At 32.0% G+C, this 16,509-nt stretch overlaps 1 protein-coding gene across 6 annotated transcripts in view; it reads left to right on the forward strand.

Annotated features, from left to right (window-relative positions):
* Positions 1-16,509, forward strand: part of LOC130895996 (ankyrin repeat and SAM domain-containing protein 1A-like) — an 87,350-nt gene that overhangs the window by 40,527 nt on the left and 30,314 nt on the right. For 3 of the 6 annotated variants that reach the window (XM_057803702.1, XM_057803703.1, XM_057803705.1), the window contains 6 exons: positions 1,227-1,395; positions 3,154-3,231; positions 6,906-7,347; positions 9,252-9,517; positions 10,948-11,198; positions 13,153-13,319. In XM_057803702.1, coding sequence (XP_057659685.1) covers positions 1,227-1,395; positions 3,154-3,231; positions 6,906-7,347; positions 9,252-9,517; positions 10,948-11,198; positions 13,153-13,319 — 1,373 coding nt within the window. The remainder of the gene's footprint in view (positions 1-1,226; positions 1,396-3,153; positions 3,232-6,905; positions 7,348-9,251; positions 9,518-10,947; positions 11,199-13,152; positions 13,320-16,509) is intronic. The other 3 variants (XM_057803706.1, XM_057803707.1, XM_057803708.1) reach the window with 3 other exon arrangements.

The following is a 16,509-nucleotide window of genomic DNA, read 5'->3' on the forward strand; positions in this document are numbered from 1 at the left end:
AATTTATCGCGTATTAATTCATCACAACAGTTCATTTCAGTGACAATTCTTGCAGCGACAATTCATCGCAGTGTCAATTCATCCTATGCCAACCTAACTTAACCTAGCTTGACCATTTTCAGGAACATAACACAATGTTGCGAAATGTCCCAAGTTCGTGAAAATTTTATAGCGCAATAATTCATAGCCTACAGTTCATTTCAGCGACAATTCATCGCGATTTAAATTAATCCCTTGCTAACCTTATCTAACCTAACCTGACCTAATGTAACTTAACCATTTCCAGAAACATAAACCAATGCTGCGAACAGTTTCTATTCGTGAAAAATTTATCGCGTATTAATTCATCACCAACAGTTCATTTCAGTGACAATTCTTGCAACGACAATTCATCCTATGCCAACCTAACTTAACCTAGGTTGACCTAACCTAACCATTTTCAAAAATATGATAAAATGTTGCGGATAGTCTCAATTTCGTGAAAAAGTAATCTCGCGACAATTCATTTCAACTACAATTTATTGCAGCAACAATTCATCTCAACGATAATTAGTCGCAGTGTCAATTCATAATTAATTAGATGACACAAGTTTCATTAGAGTGTCAGATAGTTTGCAACTAATAATTATTAACTTCAGCACATTGATAAAGATTAATTGTAGTGATAAAACCACCCTTAGTCGAATATTATCTCTACAATAGTGATTGAATTTATTGTTTTCGTGATGATTTTCTTATTTATTTAAATATTAACACTAAATACATTAAACTATGCCCTAAGACTTATTACTAAACACTATTTCTAATTATTAATTTACTAGTTTATTTAAACACGTTTACTTTTTACTGACTGTGAGTGATGAACCTACGTCTATTTATATACAACGGATTTCTCGATTATTCAGATTCTAGAATGTAAACAAACAAAAAGGTTTTCTTAGAATCGTCTCTGCTTGTAAAAACAATACAAATATTTGACGTTTTATAACACTTCTTGGAACCTGGACCAGGCGCGTCTACCAAACTTTAGATTCTATCAACATAATCGAACAGGACCGGTTCCACTGTCCATGTCAGTGTACAAGTTCCTAATATTGTATTATTTCTATTTTCAAATTCTTGTCAATTTTTTTGGATAGGGAAAATTATGTTTTAATTTTGTAGTATAGTAACATTTTATTTTTTTAACCCAAAATTTATATATTTTTTCATTTTTGTCGTTACAGGTAGTCCTTATGAAAACGTACGACCGTCGTCTAAAAACGCACGATCGGTCACTACGGACCCTTCGCCCGGAACCTCGCCCCAACGGTGGGGTGATTTCCTCCAAAGACATGCACGACCTCCCGAAGGCTTTGATGATAGGAGGGTGTCCGGAGTGTCTGGAATATCTATGTAAGTCATTTTATACATTCAGTAGTATTATACTTCATCTCTAGATACATTAGTTGCTGATTCTCTTTATACATTTATACAGTAAATGTGGAATTTATTTTTTTGTTATACTAAGAACTTATTATTGAAAAACCTCACGAATTTTCATTTTTTTTTTCTCTTAGCTAGATTGATCTAACTACTGGAGTTCAAAGTTTTCTTTATGATATTCTTTGGAAAACCTTTTTAAAAAAATAATTTAGCATATTAATATTATTGTTTCCTTTAAAAAAACAAAAGTAATATCAAATCAAGATCTCTTCAATGACCTAATCTAGCTTTATTTTTGGCCGTTTTCGAAAAAATCTTCTAGCAAACCAAGGATATTTTCTCTATTTTTCAAAATTATACAAAATCTTGATGTATAGTCGGAATGTATTTAATAATTTGCAAATTATGATTAAAATTTTCTGTTCTACGGGTTTGCTGTTTAACTTTGGAAGTAGACAAATACTTAAAAACAAATATTCACTATAGGCTTTATAGCTTTTCAAATAATCTCCATAATAAACTTTTGGACCATTTTTCCAAGTATTTTTTCCATTCCGATTGAGGTTCCTCCAAAACATCTAAAGCATTAACTGTTCTTCAAGAGTAGAAAAACGTTGAGCTCGCAATTTATTTTGATCTGCGGGAATAAGAGGAAATCATTGAGTTCCAAACAAGGAATATACAGCGGATGACCCATCAATTCGATGTTTTGCCTGTTCAAAAACGTTTTTGTTTGAACTGATGTGTGAGGGCCCGGATTGTTGTTGTGGAGAGTGATACATCTTCTACGATTAGTTTCCCTAGTTTTTTCCAACACTTCTGGTAAACAAATGTTGGTGAATTGATAGTTCTACGTTGCTCTAATGGAACAGTGGCGACATGTCCATTTATTCCGAAATAGCGATCATTTGTTTCGAAGTACTTCGTGGGCAAACAACTTTTGTTTGATTTGGCTCGTCTTGAAAGATCTATCTAGTCGATTGTCGCTTAGTTTTCGGATTCATATGCATAGATCCATGATTAGTCACCTGTCACGATCCTGTAGACGTCTTTTGAATGTTTTCAGCATTTCTTTGCACCAATCGATACGAGCTTTTCTTTTGAGCGATTGTCAAATTTGCTGTATCCAATGTGAATAAATCTTTTTGACAGACAAATGTTCATATAATATTGAATGTATGCGATTTGAATTCACGTCCAAGTATGCATCAATCTCACGGTATATTATATGACTAGCTTGCAATATCACACATAGCACAGCGTCGAGGTTATCTGGCATAACAGCTGATTTTGGACGACCTTCACGAAATTCATCCTGTAGCGAAGTGCGACCACGATTGAATTCGGAAAACCAGCAGAACGCAGTGGCTCGACATGGTGATTCAACACGAATAGTTGGTTTAATCCAAGAAAGTCATAGAAAAAGATCGTACGATAACGTTGAATTCCATATTTTGATTAAGGTGAATGTTTCAAGTATCAGTAAACAATTCAAATAGCACTCGTATGACAACACGTTGTGAATACGTTAACCATTAAAAATTTCAAACTTTATAATGCAAATTTGACATATACACACATCAGTTTTACCATATCTCAAAACTTAAATAGCAACCCTCGTATAAAGAGAATCAACATCATTATTTATAACTTATACATTTTTTTGTAAATATTGTTATCACGTTTATACACTGTGAGTTTTTTTTTATTTTGCATGGTTTTTCACAGCATGAACCACAGAAATGCACCATCACGAGATGTAAACCAAAACGAAGACACTTATGTACCAATGACAAACTTAAGAATGTAAGCCATTAAGTTTTACGTAATGCTCACGCTTTTTACCATTTTTTTTTGTTATTGTAATTAACGGAGAGCTGTGCGCAATTGTATATATGATTAACTTCATTTTTGGAGCTACGAAAAAGAAAACTGAACGTTCAGGTACTGGACAATTAAAATGAAAAACGAAACGATACTTTTTGGCGATATACGTACGGTGTGTATCGAATGGTTTAAACATTTTGAATTTTATAATTGATATTTAAACAGAAAGTACGAAAAATATTTATGGAAATTTTTATTTATACAATTTATATCCGTTTTGGTTTGAAAATTTAAAAAAATTGGTACTAGACCAATTTTTGAGGGATATAAATATTTAAATTTTTATAATGGTTGCCAATTATTGTCCAAGATCCGAGAATTGTTAAATAATGATGAAATAATTGATGCGGACGACTGAAATTTTATATAAATAATTTAATTCTTTTCATAAAAACTTTATACAAGAGATTAAAAAAAATAGTTACTTTTTCGTGACGGGACACTGTACAAAATATGAAATGATATAGAAAACCAACTTACAACTTTAGATATTTATACTTCAAATCATGTCTTCCTGTCTTTAAAAAAATGTCTGTGATTATTTACTGAATTATCAAATTCATATGGACAGTTATAGGAAAACCAAATCCATATACACTCTCATTTTTACAACTTTATTAAATTAATATAGAATGAGTTGCTTTTGCGCATTCATGGTCAGGTTTGTGTAACAGTTTTCGTCTAGCTACAAAGGCACAGCAAATTCCTTTCTCAATAATTCAACTCAAACTAGAAACATTCGCCGTGGCGTGCTCTTGTTGCTGCTCGACAACAACCGGCCTCATCACGCCATAGAAACATTTAACTGGTTGGGCTTTAAGACTTTGGAACACCTTCTCTAAACCCACATCTTGCTGCCTCATATCATCATCTTTTTAGACCGCTGAAGAAATTTTAACTATGACATGAACTTTTGGGGATGTGGAGTAAAAGTAGCTTCATGACGAACCAAAAATTTCTACCTGGAAAAAACATGGATCAAGTGCATTGCTAAAGGTGGAGACTACAAGGAAAAATAGTGCACTTAGTACACGTTTTAATTAATTTATAGAACAAAAAGTGTATAATGAATAAACAAAATATCAAAATTGAAAATCCCTATCATACCATATGCTCAAGGACTTTTTCGGTCGTAAAGGACATCAAAATCCTCAGTCGTCTAAAAAGTAAAACCACTAAAAGTGAAAGAACTAATATATAATAAGAGCGATGTTTTTTACGTAGGACAGATTTCTAAATATTTGAAATATAGATCAATTCATCATACAATTACCACTAATCAAAAATGTTGAAAACCGAGTCTAAAACAAAAAAAATAAAAATTTATGTGTTGGGTAATCTATTGATTCATATATCAGGGTTGTCAATGTTAGGTCAAAACTTTTATATAACAGAAACAAGTTATCAATTGAAATGGACCAACATGTATTTTTATACAGGGAGAAACATAAATTTTGGGGTTTAAAATACCTTGAAGTGTGATATCTTTCGAAACAATTACCCATATGCATGCGGTTTACCGAAGTTTCTCTTTTTTGTCCTTTTCCCTGACAATCTCTTTTCTTGCCTTTTCGTAATATGTACAGTTTTTTGTCCAGTCTTGTTTCATTTGTTGAAGTGGAAAGTCTTAATCTTCGCGGATCTCATCAACGAGTTCATCGACTAATCTTTGGACGAACCTCAAATGGGACAATGGTTTTTCGTACTTGCTTTTCTATACATAAATTTATGCATTTATGACAGATATCTCCATCACATAAAAGTAAAATTTTCCTCTACCATCAGAGATTTTCTAAAGAAACAGTTTGAAGATGGGTACTGATCCGCGTGATCATTTTTTGGCTTTCCAGATTTTGTTTTTCACTTATTACAAATCTTGTTTTTGTAAGGATTCCTGCGCTAATTTGTTTCTTTAAAGGATCAGGTATGCCCTTGCGATTGATTTTTATTGTACTTAGTATAGAGTTAGCTAAGACGTATATGCGTATGCCCAATTTTATAGACTTATTCGTTGACACATATAACTGGTAGTGGTATAAAAATATTCCGCAAATTTTGAATTGAAGTATTCATAAAATTTCTGAACTTTTGAATTCGTGTTCTGATGTTTGTTCTAGTGAACACACATTAGAAAACAATGGTTTTTTGGCAAAACTATATTTTTTCCTACTTGTGTCGCGTCATGTATTCCATATAGAATCTTTGGGAAGAGTTTATTTCTCAGTTTATTCTTGGCGTAAGTATTTGTTTCTAACACTATTTCGTTCACTAACTCTTGTGTGAAATATGACTTCAAAAATTGTAGTGTTTCTTCGATGTTGACCCTGGTATTTTATGTCTTGTTGAAAAATTATTTTTTTTGGAAGGGAATGTCTCTTCCAGTGATTCAATACTTTCACTTATTTTTTTTAACGACTCGTCACTATCGTCGCCAAGTAACGCAAAATTGAGATCATCTTCCACATCACTTATTTCACAACTAACATAAAGGTTTTCGATTTAGATCGTCACTACACAAAGGGTTAGAAAGTTATAAGGAAAAGAAATTAAATTAAGCACTTATTATAACGTAAACTTATCATAAACACTTCAAGATAAATCAATGAAGTAATGAAAATACGGCGACAACGGACTGCAAAGGGTTAATTATTGAAACTAATGATGATAGAGGATGAAAAAAAATTGGGGATATTTAATGGGCCTTTTCATTTCAAAGAAATTTGACTATTAGATTATATGATCGTAATAATTTAAATAAATCATATCCAATCTTAATTGATTTTATCAAAAATATACAAAATTGTCTCTTGCACACGAGCTCTTTCGTCGCTACCTGGCCAATTTATTTTGCTTGCTTGTTTTTTCTGCATTGTTTTGCTTATTTGTTCAAAAAATGATTTGACTTTCACAACAACAAATAAATCTGGTATACCAAAAAACTAATGGATATTTATTATTCTTCGAGCGAGAATTTCCCAATCAGCTTTCAGCTTTAACAAAAAATGTCTCGTTTTGTTCCATAGCTCAAATTCAAGATCAAAACACAATTATTCTTGTTGTAATTTTGAAGCAATTCAATTGTTATTACTAATCTCACCACGCAAACTTTGGGTAGTAGTACTACGATCGATTATTTTGCTTAAGCATTGAGTACTATCAAATCCAATAATAGTAGTATCCTGTAAGGCAGACAGCTCTTCCAGCTCTACAAACTTATCAATCGCAGCAAAGACCTATTGTTCCATACTTTTTCTAAGTTTAGAAAAGGAAGAATCCACCCGAGGTTAAATTCAGTGAAAACGGTGGCTCATTACGTACTTTCAAATATATCTAAGCATGTTTTTGATGAGAACGTGATAACTTATTCAGTTTTAATAAAATTCCTTTACAATAACCCCTATGCGGGAATTTTCATCGAGAGCAACAGTTTGGCGTGGTCCACCGCAAATAAAAACTGTACATTGTGCAATATTAGTTAGGTTATGTTAGGTCATACATAAATATCCATTATGTACAATTGGAAGATGTTTGGTTTTATTAAAAAGGTCAAATCATTTCCGGAATGTCATTATTTTGCACGAGCATGTTTTTAGGCGTAATACCAAGCCTTACCAGAGCCTGCCAATCATGAAACGCACGAAACCTAGATCGATATTAGATGTTTGTCCGCTGGATGGCATTACTTTTAATTTCAAAGAACAGTTAGACCTGCGCAAAACAAGCACGACATCAACCACTTCATATCATTCTGCGACATCTTGTGGATTCCATAGTAACTCTGATTCTTCCAGGGAATCAGATAATAGTTTGTATCAAATACCGTGCGTTCCCAAGCAGTTCATGGATTCCAGCCATCATTCGGAAGACTTCAATTATTTAAGCGCTAGTAGGGAATCTGATCAAATCAGCATATCTAGTACGGCCAGTAGTTGCGGATACTATCCTAAAAGGCCTGATAGTGGCGGTATACCACTTTATATTCCTATGAATAATCCTAAAGGAGGACATAGTCCTGGATCGAATAATAAAGTTTCTGTGAGTATATCAAAGCGGTGAAACAAATTTTAGGAAAAATTGGAAAATTATCCAGTATCTATCCATGATTATATGAATATTGAATATTTAAAAAAAAAACTTTTGGTGGTCTTAAGTATATTCGTTAAACATCAGATAAAGTTGCGGGGTTAAGTTGAATGTTAGAAAGGTTTTTCAGTTCTGACGAAAGTTAGGAATCCCTAGATAAAAGCGACTCATCGGCGATGAAATTAATAACGATCTTGGCAAGCTTTGAGCTAATCAAGCATTTATTAAACTCAAACCTGCAGTGGATCAAGCATTTATAGGACTCGAATTTTCCAAGACACTATGATACACATCCTTTGGAATTATCAAGTCTTATTAACACGCGGAAGAAGAGAAAGAATATTGAGGCGCCCGGAAGATTCTCCAAATCTTGAGCACTTACATGGGCTATAGCGAGTTGTACAAAGGGACTACCTAAGAAATTAGGACTGACAAGAACTTCCCAAAAGTAGTAGTAGTTGTTAACGTCTCTCCTCTTTTATTGATTGTCCTGCTGGAGCATGAGATGGAGTGTTCCAACATCAAAAGATAACTAACGCGTGATTGAACTATGTTCCAAACCATACACCATTTTTTTTAAGAAACCTTTTGTGTCAAAATATTTTTTTTCTTATTCTTGTGGTGGCTAACCGTGACGAATGTTTGCGATCAGCATGGCAACCTTTATTCTGTCAGCAGAAAAGTGAAAGATATGAAGAAAATTGTTATTCAACTAGATTCTAAGGTTCTTAAGCTAGGTTTTCATTACTTCTCATTACTCTAAAGACTTTTGTTGCCCCGGCGGTCCAACTGTATTCGTTTATAAAGTCACATTTCGAATGCTTCCAATTTTTTGCTCATATCATCGTTCCAGGTCCAAAACTCAACTCAGTAAAACGGAACAGAGAAAACGTAGCATCTTAGCATTCTCATTTTTATTACAAGAGAGAGATTTGTCCAATTCTCGTTTATAATAGTACCAAGGTATTTAAATTGACTCTATTGGAACTTGATTGATATAGAGATGGCTTCTTTGTGATCATTTTTTTATTTATAATCATTAGTTGTGTTTTTTTGATTGATATTCATGCCGTACCTATTGTGACAAGTGATACTATCCATTGGAAATCTTCTATATTGTCAGCAAAGATAATAGTGTCATCTGCATATTTGATGTTTAGCCTGTATCCATTCAGCAGATCTCTTAAAGGGATTCGCTGAATATCCGCTTTGATTACAAGTTAATAGAGATAATATACAACCATGACAGAATTCTCTTATTATTTCCACGTTTTCTGAGTGTTTTCCTTCGATTCTGAAATTTGCGCATTGATTCAAGTAGAGGTTTCCGATTACTCTCAGGTTTTTAGTGTTAGTGTTTAGTATTTTGTTTCTAATCTTTCGGGCAACATTATGATTCATTTTTCAATTAGTAGTTGCTCTAAATTAGTGGTTCTCAAAATGGTGGAAGCTGCAGCGATCTACATGAGCCATGATGCACGCTTTAAAAAAATTAATAATAAAATTGATATCGAAAAATACGTATCCATTGAACTTCTGGAGTGATCTATAACAAAGTTAATCAAGAGGTCTATAGAATTCATAAACTGGTATAATATACAGGGTATTCCATTTAAAAATCGTTACATTGTTTGGACGCGAGGTATACAGTGTAATATCTATTGAAATATTTTTTCGTCTGTGAGTAATTCAGATGTTTCCATACTTTAAACTACCCATGAATACAATTAATGTTCGATGACTAATTTTCCAATTTCTCCTTGAAATTAGTTCATATATTATTTGATTGATAGTTTTTTTTTGTATCAACTTTATATGGAAGATTAACAATTTTTTTATTTTGTTTTATTTCGCAGCCGACACCTCCTAAAAAACCTCCTCGTCGTAACATATCAATATCCCCTACCCATATCCAACCAATGTCAATGTCAGTGGACGGAGTTAGCAATAACGCTTACGAGTACCTGTTTTTGGCACACAGTGGTACCAGGAGCCAAGGAAATCTTAACGATTTCGATAAGGAGAACAGAAGAGAAAAGTTGAGTCACGGGAGAAGTATGGATCAATATGTCGAGATGAATGTGTTCAATATTGCTTTGGATGATGAACCTGAGAGACCGAGGTAAGTCAAAGTTTGAAAGTTTGTTGTTTGAATTCCCCTATATATTTGACATTTTGTGAACGATTGCAAGATATCACCAAACAAATAATACAGGTCTGATTTAACAATTAGTTTAATAACTTTTTGATCTATATTCAATCCTGAGCAAAAAATCCGTAGCTTCCATTCTTTTTCTGATTTTAGCTTCTCAAAGCCATCAGTCTTAGCTTTATAATGAATGGTCTATATTTTTAATTGAACTTTGTTTTGTAAAGAAAAAATATCAAACGAAAAGGAAGCTTAAATTCGTCAAATTAATAATTTATTTGAAATTAACAAGTCAATATTTGGCCCTAATAACAGCTTCCAATCGAATGATTTCTTCACTCGACCTTGTTCGATGCAATCCCATTCAGTAAGTGCCGTTTTGATTGGTTCGATTTCGGTGGCCGGTGCAGGATTTTTAGCCCCGAACTTTTCCTTTTTCCTCCCATAAATGCTCGATAGGATTTAAGTCTGGGCTACGCCCTGGCCAATCCACAAAGGCAATTTCGAGATTCTATAAATACTGCTGTACGAAACTGCTATACAGTATGTGGACGTGCTTTGTACTACATTAGGATGTAGTTTTCGCCGATGAAACTGACGTAGGGAACGACGTGATCCTCTATGTATAGGTTCGGCGATAATCCCTCCGCTCCACCGCCAGTTTGACATTTCAGGAACCTCCTTCAAAAGCCACGTTTTCTTTTATACAATACAACGCGAATCTTTTTCCAGGTCTTCTGTGGATACGTCTTCTTCTATCGCTACCATGCAGGCAAATTCTGCTTTCGAGCTGCTCGATAGACTGGGGTTAGTTTGGGTCCAGTAAATGGCTCAAGATTAGCTACCTTAAGTCTTCTTCTCACTGTCCAGTCACTCCTCGCGTTTCCCTGAGCTCTTGTTGGACACTCTTACTGTACTGACAAGAATTATCATATCTCTCGAATGTGCACGTTTTTCTTCTGGAACTGCGTTTTCGATGAAAGTTATCACTTATTTATCACTTGTTGTTGTCTTCCATTTTCTTATTGGTTGTTAACGGAAATGTGTATAGGTTGACGTTTGATAGCTAACTGATACTGGTGGGTCAAGTAGATAACCTTTCATAAGGGTCACTATTGCAAACAAATATAAATAGGATGGTTACCAATCATAGCATATTATTGGACTGTGAGATCAAGAACATTACAATATTTTGTAGCTAAATACTAGTAGCTTTAAGAAATATACAATATCGTGTTCAGTATTCTTGCCAGTGACTTGCAGCGATGTCGCCCGAGTCGATTTTTTTTGCTCACGAATATATTTTTTCAATTTCAAAATATTGAGGTTATGTTGTGAATTAGATAAACTTCGCGAGAGCGTAGTACGTTCAAAAAAACTTGAAATCAACATTTCTATTACAGAAGTGAATTACAAAGAGGTAAAAGTGAAGATTTGGACAGTAGGAAAAAACACGAACCAATAGCAATCACGTCAATGTACGAAAATATGATAATCAAACAACAAAATCCGCGAAGAAAACTTCGTAGACATCCGGAAGTATACGAAGAGTATTATTTTCCTAGGAAACATAAAGAAGAACCATTGGCAAGTTCGTCAGCACCTGAGACTAATTTTGTTTCTAGTGCGTTTATCATGATATCAGACGAGAACGGTTTGTTTCAATTGAATAAATGTTTTATTTGGTGTATGAATAAAACAAAAAGGTTTCTACATTTTCCAATACCTTCTAATAGCTTTGGAAAAAGAATCGTCCATTTGATGATTAGAACATCGGATCAATTTCCAATGGAGAAACAGAAACTTCAAATTCATTTTAATTTCAATGATTTCACACCTAAAATATATCGATAGAAAAATAATTCAATGTGTATTAATAAGTAAATAAATGAAATCAAAACTTGAATCCCTTTTAGGTGAGTGATGGTATTGAAGAAAAATAGTTTCTGGTTTCCCCGTACAAATTTTACAATATTATTCTCTTGTATGTTCCTATTATTGAGGTTTAATATTTAACAGAATTTTTTATTTCGATAATTCTGATTCAGTTTTATTTTCATCAACTTTTCACGTCATTCCGTACAAGATTTATCGGAGTGGAAATTACTTTTTCCTTCTCAGTGTACAATTGAAGAAAGTATGTTTTTTTCTCATTATATTGTAATTATAAACTTACTTTGACGTTGCAAAATCATCAATCAAACTTATTTAATGGAGATTGTATTGATAATTCTCATAATAATTTACATTTTTTGTTTGATTGATGTAATATTGTATTACTTAGTGATATTTTATTCATACACCAAGTGAACGGAAAGACCAATTGATAATTGATTTTTATGATGTCGTCGTAGCATCAAGCAAACGTTTTAACTCCAGAATGATCAAGTTTATTTCTCTTTTCACCCTTTCCATGTCGTTGTTCATTTACCTTTCCATCGCTTCTTTTCGGTTTTTTCGCCAACTCTTATTTATTCATCTCTTTCTTTTAGCCTTCTGCATTCTTTTCCTTTCTACCTCCTATATTCTTCAATTTATGCACCTTTTTTTCACTTCTATTCTCCTATTATCTCTTTTTTTCTATTGTCTTGTTTCATAGTCTCTCCTTTTATTTGCACTGCTTAGTCAGTTTTGTTATTTTTCTTCAGATTTTGGCTCCTTTCTATTCTCATTAATCTTGCACTGATACTTTTTTTCCCTATCTAAATTTATCCCTCTAGTTAATTCTCTTCTTCCATAATTGTTCACATTCCTCATTCTACTGCACATTTTTCTCTTTCCTTATTTTTTGCTCTTCTTAATTTTTTTTTCGTGTTCTTTTTCCCTTTTCTTCTATCTCAAATTTAACCTCTCTTTTGGTGTCATCCTCTATCATTTCCTCATCTCCTTTTTAATATATACATTTATCTTCCATTTTATCTGCTTATTCAAAGATTTTCTCTTACTTTATGTTTCCTTTCTTACATTCTCACACTTAATATTTGTCAGATTTTTCTTCCTTAATTGATCTAGCCTTCTATACTCATTTCTTTTCGTTTTTAAATGTTTTCATAATATAATTATATCTTCCTTTCAGTCTCATTTCTATTTTTTACTTCTACTTTTTTTCCTTCATCTATTTTTTTTTCTTTCCTCTTCTATTTGTTCCTTTTACCATCTTTCCATTTATTTATGTTGTTTTGTAAATTTTATTATTTCAATTTTTCTTTAGCGTTTTTCTTTATCATCTACTTTCCTATTCTCATTAATCTTTCAGTAATATTTTTCTCTATATTTCATTTCTTCTTCTTCTTGGTTTAATTTATATTTTTAATTTATTCCTCCCTTTTCAAATTTTTTTCTTATTTTCGTTTTTTGTTTCTCTTATTTCTTGAGTTAAATCTCTCTTCCTTATGGTGTCATCCCCTCTCATTTCTCCCATTCTATCGTTTCTTTTTCTACTCAATTTTTTTATTCATCTCTCAATTTTCTTCTTGCTTGATTTTTCTTATAACTCACATTTCACAATTTCCTTTTCTATTTTTCAAATTATATTATCGGAAAAATCGTAAAAACGGTTGTTGATTTGATAGATTTTGTTTATAAATATCAAATGTTTTTCCTAACAGGCGAAAATATAAGTCGTTCCGGAAAATCGGAAAAGAAGATGACGCGAAACGAACTTTATCCGCTGTCTCCGACACATTACAATCAACCTCCGACGCCGGATCATCCGCCTCCTTCTGCAATGCAAGCCGAAAGTATTATTTACGACAAAATTCGTCCTTTAAGTCAGGTGAGCACGTGACAGCATGAGTCGTTTGATAATCAGTATTATTTTGTTCTGTACAGCACTTGTAGCATGTATTTAATGAACTGATTGCACATTTTTGTATATATATTTGCAACAACTTGTTTTGTTTTTTATAATTTCTTCTGATTAATTTCGTAAAGTACCAATTAAATAAAAATTCGTATTAAATTCGTATTCAGATATCGAAAATGATGCGGTAACAAAAGGCTTTCTTATTTTACCATATTATAATATTTTTCATGGTATGATTATATAGGGGTACTTCAAAAAGTACTCATTTGCAATTATTTTGAATTTTCGAAAAAATAAATTGTGAAATTGTTGAAAACAAAACATGTCTACTTTATTTTTTTTGTCATTTTAAATAAAAATACAAAATTTTATTTGTGTTAAATGAGATATGATATATTTAATAAAAAATATCGTCCTTCGCTCGTTATAAATAATACAGTATGTCCCTAAATAAAAATTATAACTTAAAACCAATCACTTTATAATATAAGCAAAAATAAGTAGATATAGGATATAACTAAATTAAACCTTTTATAAGAATGGAACAATGTTTAAAAAAAAAATAGTCCATGTAGGTGATAAAGGTTCTTACACACGCGACGAATTTTTACTGTTGAATTCAGTTGAAACAATATTTTTTTTTTAAACTGTAGTATATCTATCCATTGATCAAGGTACTGAATGCTTATTAAAATCATTTATTCTTCTTCTTCTCTGGAACTCTCCATGCCCTTTCGAGTATGGGATTTTAGTTTTCATTTCCCTTTTTATTTTTCATTCTTTTCGATCCTTTGCTACTGCATTTTTTGCTACCCTTTCTTCCTCCAATCTGTCCTACTTTTTTTGGTCAAGTTCTCCTGGGGCTTCCCTCTTATGTTTGTATTCTGTTACTTCCCTTATTAGGCTATATGATGTTTTATCACTTTTTGTGTCCGTACCTAAACTATTTTCTATTGATTTCTATTTGAGCTCTGCAATTAACTCATTTATTTTCCTCGCCATCCTCGTTTATCCTACTAAACACACTGTTTATACTCACAATTACACTGTATGAGGCGCGTTTCTATTACCAAGTTATCGTCTTCAGAGATTGAAGAAAAACGAAAACCTATATCTTGACTTGCTTACTTTATACGGAATTTTCTCGCATAAAAATAATTTCAACGGGAAATTTCACTTTCTCGACTGTAACAAACAAAAAACAAAGGGAGTAAATCACCCTAATAAAAGAATTTGTAGGCGCACAAATCTAAAAGATTGAATGGCATAATGATGATGATGTGCTCTTTAAATCTTACATTAACGGATCTCTTAGTTTGCCCAAAATTCCTGTAAAAATTTCTTTTCTAAATCTATTATTTTTTACTTAAGATTATTCAAAAATTGTTTTAATGTATTGCTGAATTTATAAACCGGTTTTAAACCCACTTGGTTAAAAATTCTTTCCAATTTTTTGTATCAACCGAATTGAAAGGTACCAAAGTAAATTTTACCGGAATTATTTTTCACGGGAAGAAATTCATTGTTAATAGGTTTCAATTGACCTTCTACTTTTCTTTTTCTTCTCATTTTCGCTGCTATTTTTCTTTTTCTGTTCATTTCTATTTCTTTCCTCCAACATCTTTCCATTTATTTTCATTGTTTTGATTATTTTATTATTTAAACTGGTCTTCAGATCTTTTCTTTACCATCCACTTTACTATTCTCAGTAATCTTCTACTTATCTTTTTCCCTATGTTTCATTTCTCCTCAATCCTTTAAATTAACCAAAATTCATTGTTAATTGATGTTAGTTTACCTTCTACTTTTCTTTCAGTCCTTGAAGACGATTATTTTGTTATTATTCTGAGTATTGGTGGAGTTGTATATTTTTATTTCTATGCCCGTTTATTTTTTCAATAATTCATGGATTTCATTATATGTTTTTTTCTACATCTTTTACTTTAATAAGATGTCATTTTTATGCAATTATTTCACTTGTAGAATGTATGTTTCAGTTGATATTTATTACATGCATCTGTACATTTTTTATTATGTTGCCTTGAAATCTAATTAAACATTTTAAAGATTATTTTGGAAATTAAAAACGTATTTTTGTGTAGCTGTCAAAAAAAGTTTCTCAATTCTCCATCTCTCCATTTAATATAGTCATTTATTGATTCATCATAAAACAATTCCATTTATTGGAATAATAATGTTTGAACATTACTTCCAACATACTTTCCAGCCACCAAGACGTTTTGCGGATGTAATGTTGCCCCCTGCATTGGCCAGAAGAGTTACAGAAAACAGTTACCTGTATAAATCTTATTCATGCTTTTTCAAAGTCATAAAGCTGGAAGTTTCTCCTATTCTATTTATCCTGTTCTGTTGATTAATACATATTCCACTCGAATATTTCAAAAAGAATTTGTTTGTATACTTGCGATTTTAACAATCAATACCAGCATCAGTAGTTATATGTAATAATATATTTCAGACAGTAAATTCATGGTTGTAGAAAAAATCTTGTTTGTATTTCGTGTTTTTCTATTTCAAATTGTCCAATACAGTCTGGCTCCAGTGAGTAGCTATTTTTACAGTATCGGTACGTGGTAGGTCGTCAGTCGTCGCGTGTGTGACAACACTAATAATTGCAATTTTCATCATAACTACCCGAAATTTTTTTTCTCTCATTTTCACGATTAAATTGACAAATTGACATAAATGGTTGTAATATCGAATCTATTTAAATTAGATTATATATTTAACAAAAAATGATATATTCATTGCTTCAAAAGTTACTTGACTATCCAAAAATATGGTTTTCCCATTGTACAAACTATTTAATATTGTATAAAATGAAAATAAAGAAGAAATAATAATTTTAAGAGTGTGATAGCCACTACTGAAAAAAAAATGCCAAAGTAGTAAGCCCAAATTAAATGCAAAAACAATTTTTTTTATATTTGCACAAACCTATTCTCTTTTGAGTGCTTCTCTGGACATTTAATGGCTTTTTGCGAAAAAAAAAAATGAATTATTAACATATTTTAATTTCTGATGTTCATATAAAACTTATTTTAAAACCATGTTACAGTCGAATTGAATATAAATGTACACCACAGGTCAAAAGCTTTTGCCTACCCTATAGTTTCGTTGATTCACAACAAATAAAATC

The sequence above is a fragment of the Diorhabda carinulata genome, chromosome 6 (assembly GCF_026250575.1).
Source record: "Diorhabda carinulata isolate Delta chromosome 6, icDioCari1.1, whole genome shotgun sequence".
Taxonomy (NCBI): Eukaryota; Metazoa; Arthropoda; class Insecta; order Coleoptera; family Chrysomelidae; genus Diorhabda; species Diorhabda carinulata.